At 58.4% G+C, this 12034-nt stretch overlaps 2 protein-coding genes across 2 annotated transcripts in view; both read left to right on the top strand.

The window, feature by feature from the left end:
* Positions 1 to 2611: 2611 nt before the first annotated feature.
* On the top strand, positions 2612 to 4184 carry LOC102434465 (cytochrome c oxidase subunit 8A, mitochondrial). Its single transcript, XM_006105592.3, has 2 exons — positions 2612 to 2812; positions 3863 to 4184. Exons 1-2 carry the CDS (start codon positions 2699 to 2701, stop codon positions 3956 to 3958), a joined length of 210 nt encoding a protein of 69 aa, XP_006105654.1. The 5' UTR covers positions 2612 to 2698; the 3' UTR covers positions 3959 to 4184.
* Positions 4185 to 11503: 7319 nt separating this feature from the next.
* Positions 11504 to 12034, top strand: part of OTUB1 (OTU deubiquitinase, ubiquitin aldehyde binding 1) — an 8008-nt gene continuing 7477 nt past the window's right edge. Inside the window, exon 1 of the mRNA XM_006105591.3 lies at positions 11504 to 11653. Coding sequence (XP_006105653.1) covers positions 11596 to 11653 — 58 coding nt within the window. The 5' untranslated portion in view covers positions 11504 to 11595. The remainder of the gene's footprint in view (positions 11654 to 12034) is intronic.

Raw genomic sequence — 12034 nt, 5'->3', positions numbered from 1 at the left:
GCACACCCTCAGCAGCAGGCGGAGCAGGAGGCACCGTCGCCCGATGAGTGGTCGGAGCTGAGCTGGTTTCGACCCGACCCCAGGCTTTTCACCCAGGGCAGGGCTACCCTAGTTCCTGCGCTTCCTCTCCAAGGGCAGCAGAGGCGAGGGTCTGGGAGGATGGGAAGGTGCGGCCAGGAGCCCTGTGGACTGGACAGCCTGAAGCGGATCCTGTTCCACGTGGGGCAGGGGGGGTGGGGGGGGCTGCTGAGAAAGATGGGGAGGCGTGGAGAAGCCAGTATCGAGGAGTGGCTGCCTCGTGAGGCTTACCCACAAGGAGGGTTGGAAGAGGGCCTTGGGACGGGAAGCCGCCAGCAGGACAGCAGGACGCTGCGGCCCGGGGAGCAGCAGCGCCCGTCCCCGCCCGCGGCACCCCTTCCCTGTCACTGCCTGACAGCTGCATCAGGCCTGCCCCTGCTTTTGGGAGAGGGGCTGCTGGGGGCTGGTCAGAGCAGAGACGTTCGCAGTGTGCAGCAGACCCAGGTGCAAACCCTGCCCGGGCCATTGCAGACCCAGCCGGGTGCCCGACCTCTGCCGGCCTCCCTCCTCTGGTGGGGTTTCTGAGAGAAGTCACGTCTCTGGGCCGCGAGGAAAGCCCAGGAACTGAGTGCTGATGTGCCTCTTCCACAAACGGTCCCTCCTTGTCCTCCAGGGAGTCACCCAGGGCACCACAGGAAGGCCCCTGGCTGTGCTCTGATCTGGGCGTTAGTACTTTGTTCATAAGACAAAGGCCTGACAAAGCCCATAGGGCAGCAGGGGGCCCTGCCCTTCCTTCTCCTAGGCACCCAGCTTGGCTCCAGCCCTGAGCCCCTAGGGCCTAGGCTGTTCCCTTTCAGAGGGGAGAGATTTAGATTTGGAAGGATCTGTCCTGGCTGTTTGCCAGAGCCGGGGCAGGGTGAGGGCAGGGAGCCTGGTAGCTGGAGGTGGGGCCTGGCGAGACTGCTGGACATTGCCAATACCCGTGAGTGTGGTGGGGAAAGGGGAGGGGTGAAGGGGCCCTGGCAACTCAGGGCCTGGGAGCCCATCCCCCGGAGGAAGCCGGGGCACAGCCCATCCTTTGGGGCGCTCTGGGTCCATGGCCCTTTCTGTGAGCCCCCGCCGGCCTCCATGGGCTGAGTTCCCTCCAAAGCTCCTGTGTTCCCAGCCCCTGCCACAGCCTGTGGTCCTGTTACCATAGTATCCAAACTGGAACTTCTGGAAACTCCCCCACAGCACCTTGTGTGAAGATGGTTAAACGCACGGGGTTTGGAGCAGATAGTCCTGCCCTGGAATCCTGTCCAGGCAGCCCCGTAGCTGCACGACCTTCAGTAGCTCATCCAGTTCTCCTTCGTAGGAAAATGGAGATAATAGTATCTCCCTCATGATCTTGTGGTGAAGACAGGATGAGGTTGTGTCGGTGAGGCCTGGCTCAGCCTGGCTCCTTACCCCTTTCCTGTGTGCCTATGCCTCCGTGCCCTGCAGTTCATCGTCTGTGTGTGTGTGCCAAGCCCTTTGGAGACAGTGCTGAACCAGATCCAGGCCGCCCTCAGGTGGCCCCCAGTCTAGGGATGGAGACCAACCCGTGGGTAGTGCCAGCAGGGGCGCTGCTGGGCACAGGCAGCCCGGGGCCTGGGTGGCCAGTGGAGGCTGATGGAGTGCCACCCACTACTTCCTGCCACACCAGGGCACTCGACTAGCCCCTCACAAAGTGCTTGTTCATCATCTCTCCCCCTCGAGTATTTCTGTGATAAGGGAGTCCTTGTTCACTAGGATCCAGACAGTTCCTGGAACCAGTAGGGACTAGTACGTGGTGTTTATTGAATAAAGTGAGCTGCATCCCTAAGTGGGGGCCTGAAGAGTAGGCGTTAGCGTGGTGACAAGGAAGGCTGGGTAAGAGTTGAACGTGTCCTGGGCAGATACAAAGCAGATACAAAGAAGCAAAAGGCTGGGGGGGGGGGGGACAGGGGGGGGCGAGACCCTGAGCAAGGAGGGAGGGGTGGAATGTTTAGACGAGGCTGAAGGGTGACGTCCGGAATTGGAACTTGGTCTAGTGCGCAGTGGGGGCCAATGGAGGTTAAGCAGGTGTATGAGGGGGTGCAGAGAGGAAGGTCGGCCACTGCGTGGAGACCGGGCTTAGGGAGGGTGAGAGCAAGTAGAGTTCAGGTAGGTTAGTGTCAGCCAGAAGCGTGGCGCCAGGCAGTGGGGATGTCGGAAGAGAGATCTGAGAACCTAGGGATGGAGGGGAGTCCGGAGTGCCGCCTGGGCTCCGAGCTCGACCCCTGGCAAGGGGCGTGCAGGAGGCAGCCCATCGATGTCTGCTTTCACATCGACGTTCCTCTCCCATGAAAGAATCTAAAAGAAAGGAGTGCCGCCTAGGTTTATAACTTACACTTACGTGATAGGGTGACACAACTATCACTCACGGAGATAGGCCACTTTGGAGGCGGGGCATAACCGGAGGACGCCCTCCATGCCCCGCCTATCGGTGGGAAGACGGCGCCGATTGGCTGTTTCGCGGAACGCGCCAAAAACTCAAGGGCGGTGCGGACTTCGTCATTTCCTGGGCGTTCCCGAGCCTCCCTGGGACCGCCTCCCCTGCTCCGGAAGTTCCGGGCAGCCATTCTGACTCCCCGACCTTGGGCTCCGCCTGGCCGCCGTCTGCAGTGCGTTCCGCGCGGTCATGTCTCCGCTGACGCCGCTCCTGCTGCGGGGCCTCGCTGGCCCGGCCCGGCGGCTCCTGGTGCCGCGCGCCCAGGTGCATTCCAAGCCTCCGCGGGAGCAGATCGGCACCCTGGTGAGCAGCGGGCGGGAGGCCGCGGCGAGCTCGGGGCCTCGCGGCTCTGCGGGGCCTGCCCCGCACGCCTCGCCGTGTGGCCCGAGCTGCAGTGCGGGTGGGGGCCGGTCTGAGGGCGCAGGGGACGGCCCGGGCCCCCGTCGGGCAGTCCGCCCCAGGATTTCGGGCCACAGCCTGCCGGTCGGTCCCTGGGGGTGCCTGACGACTGTCAGCTCGGATAGTAGTTGCTACCGCTACTAATGGTTAGGGAAGGGGGGGCAAGAGGACCCCAACAGGTGTCTGCAGTCCCAGGAAACGTGGGGGGGGGTTAGCCCTGACTGACAGCTTCCTCGTTACCCATTGCGTCAATGGCAGGCCGGCCCTGAGTGCCAGCCCTGCATCCAGGTTAGCAGGCCTGGGAGGTCGCTGCGATGGAGGAGATCGTAGTGATAATGGCTGCAGCCGGCACCGCTGGGGCCAGGCACTGCGCCCAGACTGCTGTGCGGGTCCCGTCAGTCCTGCCCGGACCCAAGAAGAAAGGCATGAACTCCATTTCCGGCTGAGGGGACGGAGATTTAGGAGCAGCGCATTGACTTGTCAAAACAACAGCATCTTAACGATAGGGAATGTGGAAATGGCTGAAACAAGCCTGATCCCCTGGCCCCGGGGGTGCCTGGGTCCTGGGAGGGAGGGGGAGGAGCGGGGTGTCTACGGCAGGACGGGGGGCGGAGGGGGGGGACGGGGGGTGCATTTTTAGTTATCAGCCCAGGTGAGGTTCCTGGGTCCCAACCGCAGCTATAAACGGGGTTACATCCTCCTTCCTGTTCCTTCACTTGATCACCTGATGGTGGATTTCTCCATGGATTCTAACCCAGGCTGCCCCGCCCCCCCCTTCCATGTCTGACCCTTGACCTCAGGGCCTGGAGTGGGCCTTGGACCTGCTGAATTCCTCCCCTGCAGCCTGAACCTTCACTCCACGAGGGGGGCTTTCTGCTGCCTGGGAAGCTGCCCAGACATCCGGATCCTGGGCCGTTTCTTACTGTGGGGCTTCCTTCCTTGTGCTCCATGCAGGATGTCGCCATTGCGCTCACCTCCTGCTTCCTGTGCATCCTCGTGCCGGCGGGCTGGGTGCTGTCGAACCTGGAGAGCTACAAGAAGCGGGAGTGAGGGGCTGTCCTCCCTCCCCTGGGACCGGACCGCACAGCCCGCCTGTCCTGATCATGTCCGCCGCATTCCTGGCCGCCTTCCCTGGAGCATGTCCTTCAGCGACAGTGGCCCCTTCTGCAATATGACCTCTTGATTTCTCCATTGTGATCATGGGACCATGTAATTCAGTGTACAAGGCCTGCTGGGTAGGACCCACCTTGTAACAATAAAGTCTATGTAAATTATGCTTCAGAAACTCATCGTGCCTTCCCCCTGGGCTTCTGCCTCCATACTTGAGCTGAGGCTGGTGTCGGGTAGGGGTGTGGAGAAGGGGGCCCGGCTGGCTGACGGCATGGTGAGTCCTGGGTGCCCAGCCGTTCCCCCTGCTGTCTGGGAGGCTCCTTCCTTCGCATGCTTTCCTGTGTGGAAAGGTTTTCACTTGGGAAAACAAACACTGTTGTTGTTGGGCAGCCTTTTGTGCTCACCTTCTCTCGCTCCCTTGGTTGTGCCAAGCCCAAGGCCGTGTGTGTGTGTGTGTGTGTGTGTGTGTGTGTGTGTGTGTGATTGGGGCCAGCTCTGCTGCTGGAGGCCTCTTTCCTGTGGGGCCAGCCTTCCCTGCCCGCAGTCGGAGCTCCAACCATTTCTCAGGTGGCGATGTCCTTCCTAGTTGGGGGGACTGGACAGTGTCTTGCTTTTTTATGTCAGCTCCAGGGCCCTTACCTTCTATCGCTACATCCGTAAGTGCTTAGGGACTGGCTGGCTTCTCCCTGCGCTTCTCTGTCCCTTCTCCTCTGCTTGGGGAGTTGCTGCTCCTCCATCCCTAGGGCCCTTCCTGGGGGACTGGGCGGGCCGCCTTAGCTGGGAAACGCTCTACGCTGAGCTGGGATCCTGACTTCCGGTGTCTGGAAGGAACCCTCAGACGGCTGTCCCCACCTGGAGGGCAGCTTTCGCCTCCTTTGCATTCTCTTTGCGGGGGTCCCTTGCTCCGGGTGATTCTGGACAGACACAGGTTCAGTGCTCCCTGTGGAGCTGCTGCCAGGACTTCTGGGCAGGATGGAGGGCAGAGCTGCCAGTTAAAGCTGAAGGGCCCTGGGTGTCAGAACACATCTCCCCAAACCCTCTTGGGCAGGGCTGTTTCCTGATCTGTGCTGACAGCAGCTCAGGATGAACCCTGCTCTCCCTTCTGTCTAATCTTTCCTGGCCTCTCTGTGTGGTGTCCAGTGATGCCTGGGGGGCCCAGTGCCCATGGCTCCTCCCTGAGGGGTGGGGAGTGGTTGCTGCCTCCTGAAGGGCTTGTTTCCATGCAGGCCAGCCTTTGTGTCTGGGCCAGAGGGGCAGGGCCTTGAACGCTGGAAGGTGTTCACAGGGTGGGATACTGGCCAGGGGAGTGGGATGTAGGATCTGAAGGGCCGACCTAAGCCAGGCTGGGTGCAGAGGGAGGAGCATCGCCTGTCACCGGCAGGTTCCTCAACAGCTCCCTTGTCTTTGGGGGGAGGGAGCTCATGGCTATCACCTCCCAAACAACGGGGTCACCCCTGTCCCCTGCCTCACTCCGGGGAGGCTGTAGGGAGCGGCCATAGGGTCAAGCCTCAGACTGACCTGTGGCAGAGCCACATACAAGTCCCAGCTTGGAGGGCAGAGCCCTCCCAGCACAATGAAGCCTGACCTTATAGTCCTCCCTTGTTCCTAGGTAGCTAATGGGCTGTGGGAGGTGCAGCAAGTGCTGCCAAAACAAGGCTTGAGTGAGGAAATAGATTTGAAACTCATAAGAACATATAAACAGGTTGACTACTCCCCTTGCTTTGCTTTGTGTGATCTGACTATAAAATAAAGCTTCGCTTACAGGCTGGGTCACCTGTCCTCACCTAGGCAGGATCCACCTGGTCCCAACTGTATTCTCTTGTCTGTCTGCTTTAATCCTCCACCCCCTCCTCAGTTCACCCCTGGCCGTGCTGGACGGTTCCGGAGGCTCTGAGCTGCGAGCGCAGGTTGCTGTGGACACGAGGCCACGGCTGCCATGTGGCAAGAATGTGACCCCAGGACAGGAGAGGTGTCTGGGGTAACTCCACTGCCCTGCCAAGGGTTTTGACTGGGTGTCCTCACTCTGTGTCCCTGGAACCCAAAGGGACAGCGGTCCCCTGTCCTGGCAGGACCACTCCAGCCCAAAGCTGCACATCTCAGGCCATGGCGCCAGTTGACGAGAAGCGAGTGGTTACAGGCAAGTCCTTCAGAGCCCTGGCCTGAGGGCCCTGATCGAGCCCGCAGCTCCTGGGCCCTTGTCTCCCACAGCCTGCTGGGCCCGCGGCACGTGGATGTGGGCAGGGTCACACTTGGGGGTGGATGCGAGAGCACGCGAGTGACCGGGCATGCTTGAGCCCCATTCTCCCTTTGGTTCTTCGTGTGGTTCTAGGCCTGAAGCCCGGTCACCTTTCAGCGTCCCTCTCCCATCCCCTGTAGAGAAATCGGGCTCCCTGTCCTCCCAACCAGCATTTCCTGTGTCTGTCTGCGGGGGCCGAGTCTGGAGGATGGTGTCTGTGTGGTGTGCTTGCTGGGTGGGGGAGGCTGCGGTCCTGGCAGATACTATGTCAAGAACGGGGATGGGAGGCCTGGGTTTGAGGCCTGGTTTGGCCATTTACTATATGACAGTGGGCAAGTCAATTAGCCTCTCTGAGCCTCAGTGTTCATGATTTTAAATTAAGGTGGTGTGACCAGCAGAATTGTGGCCTCCCAAAGATGTCCAGGTCCTGAGCCCTGGAATCTGAATAGGTCACTTTACATGGCAAAGGGGACTCCGCAGATGTGACTAAAATTAAGCGTGTGGAAGTGGGAGAGGATCCAACGGGCCCAGTGTAATCCTTAGGGGGACGATGGACAAGGAAGGCGGAAAATGGTCCTTTCGGGCGGACTCTGCCCACCTGCCTGACTGCCGTGCTGGCTCTGAAGATGGAGAGAGTGGGCCGGGAGCCAAGGAACGCAGCGACCTCCGGGACCTGGGAACAGCCCTCGGGTACAGCCAGCAGGAACAGGGCACCTCGTCCTACAGCAGCAGCAACTGGATTCTGCCGACACCGGCCGGCGTGGGAAGCAGATGCTCCTTCAGAGCTCCCAGAAGGCACGCAGCCAGCAGACGCGCATCCTTTCTGTCCGGTGGAACCCGGCCTGGACCTCTGACCTCTCGGATTGTGAAGTCATACATTTGTGTTGTAAGCCGCCAGGTGTGCGGGTTGGTGGATGGTAGCAATAAGGCAAGGAAGGCACTTCCTGGTGCGGGTGCGTGGAGGCTCTCCCCGGAGAGGCCGGCACCAGCGGACCGGACCCTCGCAGACTTGAGATGTGCTGGAATGTGAGGTATTTACATGAGGAGGAGTGTGGGTGGTGTGAGTCTGGGGTGGGGTGGCTCTCTCTGCCGCCTCTGCCCCTCCTCTGCTTGCCTTTTGCCTTAGGTGGCCCGGACCCTGCAGGCGAGTATCAACCCAGCCGGCAGCCTGTGCCTACCGCCCTGCCACGCGTACCGCCCTGCCACGTGTACCGCCCTGCCACGCGTACCGCCCTGCCACGCGTCATAGAGCTGGCCTTTCTGATTTTGGAGCCAGCTGCCCATGGAGCCTTGTGGGTTCCTGCTGTGGCGTTCCAGAGGTTCATGTGGGGCCAGGCATGCCCCCACTCTTCAAGCCGGCCTGGGAAAGGATCACCGATCCCTCGTCGTTGGCTCACCTTGGAGGCTTTTCCTGGCCACGGCCTTCCTGTGAGGATTGTGGCCCTCCCAGGGCCCATGCCATGTCCTTGCTGCCAGGCCCTCTTCCCTGGAGGCGGGAGAAATTGAGGGGGCCTGGCAGCCATGTGGCCCGGGGGCCTGTGTCATTCAGTAACGCTCTCTGAGACCAAGGTTTCCCAGTCCCTGGGTCCTGGTGCGGCATCGCCTCTCCCTCCACCGGACAATCCAGCTGGCATGGACAGGGGTGCAGGCACACTGCGAGCCGGACCGGCTGTGAGGAGGCACCTGCGCCGTGTCTGCTGTGGGAAGGCAGCCTGGGCTGCTGCCTGTCGCCTTGGTGACTGTCCAACAGCAGCCTGAGCCCCGCCGCCAGTGCTGCCTGTTGCACTGCAGACCTCGCCAGCCAGGCGCTGCAGCGCTGGGCGTTTCTGGGTTGGCACACTGGGAGGCAGAGGAAGTCGAGCTGTGCTGGTGACTCCTGGCAAATGTGCGGTGGGCTGTAGATGCTTCAGGTAGAGAACCGAAACCCTAAGATGGTAAAAGTAACATTTACCATGGAATGAGGGTAAGAGCAGTTCCTCACCACAAAAGAGATGGACATGGAAAAGCGGGGGCAAAACTCGAGCCCCCTGCACCCTGGCTGGTGTCTCGGTTGGACCATCACCTGTGCACCGGAAGGCGGCAGGTTTGATTCCTGGTCAGGCACATACCCAGGTTGTGGGTTCCATCCCCAGTCTGATCGATGTTTCTCACACTGATGTTTCTCTCCCTTCCTCTAAAATCAATTTAAAAAAAGCTGGGTGCCCTGGGCCAGTTTCCTGCTCGCTGTTCTGCTTGACAAGGAGGGAGGGCAGCAGGTTGGAGAAAGGACCCCCGTTTACAGGCCCGGGGGTTTCTTCAAGCCCCAGGCCCTTGCGAGGGAGGCGCTGGCAGTCAGTGTAGCACACAGATTCCTTCTGACTCCAGAGCAGCTGTGCTCCCTGTCCTGACCATTAGTCCCAACCTCAGCCCCCCCACCTTCTCCCTCTCATCACAGACTCCCCCCTTGAAGGGAGGAGGGGGTAGGAGTTGCCTTATACCTATTTTCAAGAGCTAGTAAGATAGTTGATGACAAAACATTAGGCTTCAAGCTTTTAGTAAAGCCTAATATGTTTTTGTCATCAACTGTCTTACTAGCTCTTCACAGAATACAATTCTCTTCTACTGACTGAAGAACTCACTGCCAGTCACAGATTGTGCTGTTAAATCTGGAAGAGGAATGCACAGCTGGGTAGGCATAGGGTCCAATTGGGTGGATCCTTTGCTTTCTTGACTTCGGAAGAAGCCCCAAGGCTCACTGACCCAGTAAGTAGTAATTTGCAGTGTTTCTGGGATACAGATTTGACTTTTGTAGTGTTGCTGTGGGCAGGTCACCGGGGGCTGTGTGGTGAGCCCAGGCACCCGTGCACCAGCTCCGGGACTGGACAAAGCTCATGAACACCTTCGGTCACATTCCCCTCCTGCACTGTCACCAGCTGAGGGGTCTGCCTGGGACTGGGGCACAGCTCCCGATGCTCAAAGACCACTACTGCACCGTCCTGCAAAAGGCAGGGGCCAGAGCCCCAGGCGATCGCCTAACAGTAGCTTCAGCATCCGAGGCCTTACCGCTTCGTAACCTTTTAAGATTATATATGTGCTTTAATTGATTTTAGAGAGAGAGGGAGAGTGAGAGAGAGAAACATCCATCAGCTGCCCCTCGAACGCCATCTACTGGGGATTGAGCTCAAAACCCAACCGGGGACTCTTGGTTCATGGGTCAATGCTCCACCAATGAGCAACACCGACCGGACTGGGCCACTTTGTAACCTTTGTAACCTTTTTATTAGGTTACAATTAGGTTACAGGCAATTTTAACAGACTGCACAGAAGCATCCTGTGTGCCCTTTACCCCGTTTCCTCCATTAGTAACATTTTGCAAAACTGTAATACAGCATATACTAGGATATTCATATAGTTAGATACAGAATGTTTTGCCCTGGGCAGTGTGGCTCAGTTGGTTGAGCATCATCCTGGGAACTGAAAGGTCACTTAAAAAAAAAATCCTCACCCAGCCCTTGCCAGTTTGGCTCAGTGGATAGAGCATCGGCCTGCAGACTGAAGGGTCCCGGGTTTGATTCAGGTCAAGGGCACATGCCCAGGTTGTGGGCTCGATCCCCAATAGGGAGCCTGCAGGAGGCAGCCAATCAATAAATCTGTCTCATCATTGAAGTGTCTATCTCTCTCTCTCCTTCTCTTCTTCCTTCCTCTCTGAAATCAATAAAAATATATTTTAAAAAGTCCTCACCCAAGGAATGAAGAGATTTTTTCCATTGATTTTTAGAGAGTGGAAGAGAGGGGGTAAGGGAGGAAAGAGAGAGAGAAACATCGATTGGTTGCCTCCTACTGGCGCCCTACTGTGGCTGGGGATTGAACCTGCTACCAAAGTATATGCCCTTGACCAGGGAATCAAACCAGTGACCCTTTGAGGGTCGACGCTCTAACCACTGAGTAAAATAGGCCAGGCCAAAGGTCACTGGTTTGATTCCCGGTCAGAGCACACGCCCAGGTTGTGAATTCAGATTGGTCAGGGGCAGAGTGTGTATGAATTAGTTGGTTTCTCTTTCTCCCATCCTCTCTCTCTTAAAAAAAAATCAATAAAAACACACTAAAGCCCTGGCCCATGTGGCTCGGTTGGGCATCACCAGTGCACCAGTTAGGGCATGTGCCCAGGGCTGTGGGCTCAGTCCCCCGTGAGGGGCTTGCAGGAAGCAGTCGAATCATTGTTGCTTCTCTCTCTCTCTCTCTCTCCCTCTCTGAAATCAATAAAAAAATACAATAGACTAAAAAGAAACAGAATGTTTCATCTCGTTTCCTTTTTACAACCACACTCACTTTCCTCCGGCCCCCACTCCTTCCTTAAGCCCTGGCAGCCACTAATCCAGCGGTTCTCAACCTGAGAGTCGCGACCCTTTGGGGGTTGAACGACCCTTTCACAGGGGTCGCCTAAGACCATCGGAAAACACATATATAATTACATATTGTTTTTGTGATTAATCACGATGCTTTAATTATGTTCAATTTGTAACAATGAAAATACATCCTGCATATCAGATATTTACATTATGATTCATAACAGTAGCAAAATTATAGTTATAAAGTAGCAACAAAAATAATTTTATGGTTGGGGTCACCACAACATGAGGAACTGTATTAAAGGGTCGCGGCATTAGGAAGGTTGAGAACCACTATATCTGTTTTTCATTTTTATCAACGCCCTGCTTTTTTTTTTTTTTTTTCTAATATATTTCCATTGATTTCAGGGAGGAAGGGAGAGGGAGAGAGAGAACATCAATGATGAGAGAGCAGCATGGGCCGGCTGCCCCGCCCGGCCAGGAGCCCCTCCTGGGGATGATGCCCGACCGGAAGCGCACGGCCGCCAAGCCCCGCTTTCACCAAGACTCGCTTTTCCCACAACCAGAGGCGCCGGCTCCGGAATTCGGTCCCGAGAGCTGGCCCGGCGCCGGGGCCTCCCCGCCCGAAGCAGGAAAAGCCCGCGGAGAGGAGGCTGCCGCGAGCGGTGTCTCCTCTGCCAGGCGCTCCGCCCGCCATCGCCGCCCCGAGCCCGGGGCCCCCGCAGGCAGCCGGCTCGGCGGTTCCCTTTCCCTCCCTCCTCCTCTCGGGAGCGCAGCCCAAGTCCCCAGAAAAGGCCCCTCTGGCTCCGGGCTCCCCGCGGGGCTTCGGGACCGGGAGCCGGGCCGGCAGGTGCGCGGCGGAGGGTGGGCGGGGCGGCGGCCTCCTCCGGGCCGGCCTCAGGGGACCCCGTTGCTAGAGGCGTTGCCAGGGAGGGGTCACGAGGAGGGGCTCGCTTCCGGGCGGAGGACAACTGGTAACCCGGAAGCGGTCAGCAGTGCGGCGCTGTTTAAAGATGGCGGCGGAGGAACCTCAGCAGCAGAAGCAGGAGCCGCTGGGCAGCGACGCCGAAGGTACGGACTCCGGGAGGACCGTCCGGCCGGGGCCAGGGGGGCGATGCGGGGCCGCCGGTTCCCGAGGCGGCGGGGGGTGGGGCGGCCGGCGGTGAGGACGAGGCGCGCGAACGGCCCCTTTCTCCGCCGCCGCCTCCCTCCCCTCCCCTACCCTAGTTGAGATTGGGTTTTTTCGCGGTTCTTTGCTTAATGTACTGTCTTACCGCAGGTGGATTTTAAAATAGAATTTATTTTTATTATCTTTGGATGTTTATCATTTTCCATCTACTTCAATAGCTACAAATTACTTAAACTTGGCCTTTAAGTAGACCGTGCCATACATTCAACCTGCCGTGGGGTCCTCTTTGGTCTTCTGACCCTAGCTTTAGTTTTCATCCTCCG

This window comes from Myotis lucifugus, unplaced genomic scaffold (assembly GCF_000147115.1).
Source record: "Myotis lucifugus unplaced genomic scaffold, Myoluc2.0 scaffold_703, whole genome shotgun sequence".
NCBI classification, from domain to species: Eukaryota; Metazoa; Chordata; class Mammalia; order Chiroptera; family Vespertilionidae; genus Myotis; species Myotis lucifugus.
This window is presented reverse-complemented; position numbering and strand designations above follow the sequence as displayed.

Excerpts from the sequence above, each read along its gene's own strand:
- LOC102434465 (XM_006105592.3), top strand. The coding sequence starts at position 2,699 with ATGTCTCCGCTGACGCCGCTCCTGCTGCGGGGCCTCGCTGGCCCGGCC. Across the intron at positions 2,813-3,862 it reads GGGAGCAGATCGGCACCCTG|GATGTCGCCATTGCGCTCAC; the intron begins GTGAGCAGCGGG and ends TGCTCCATGCAG.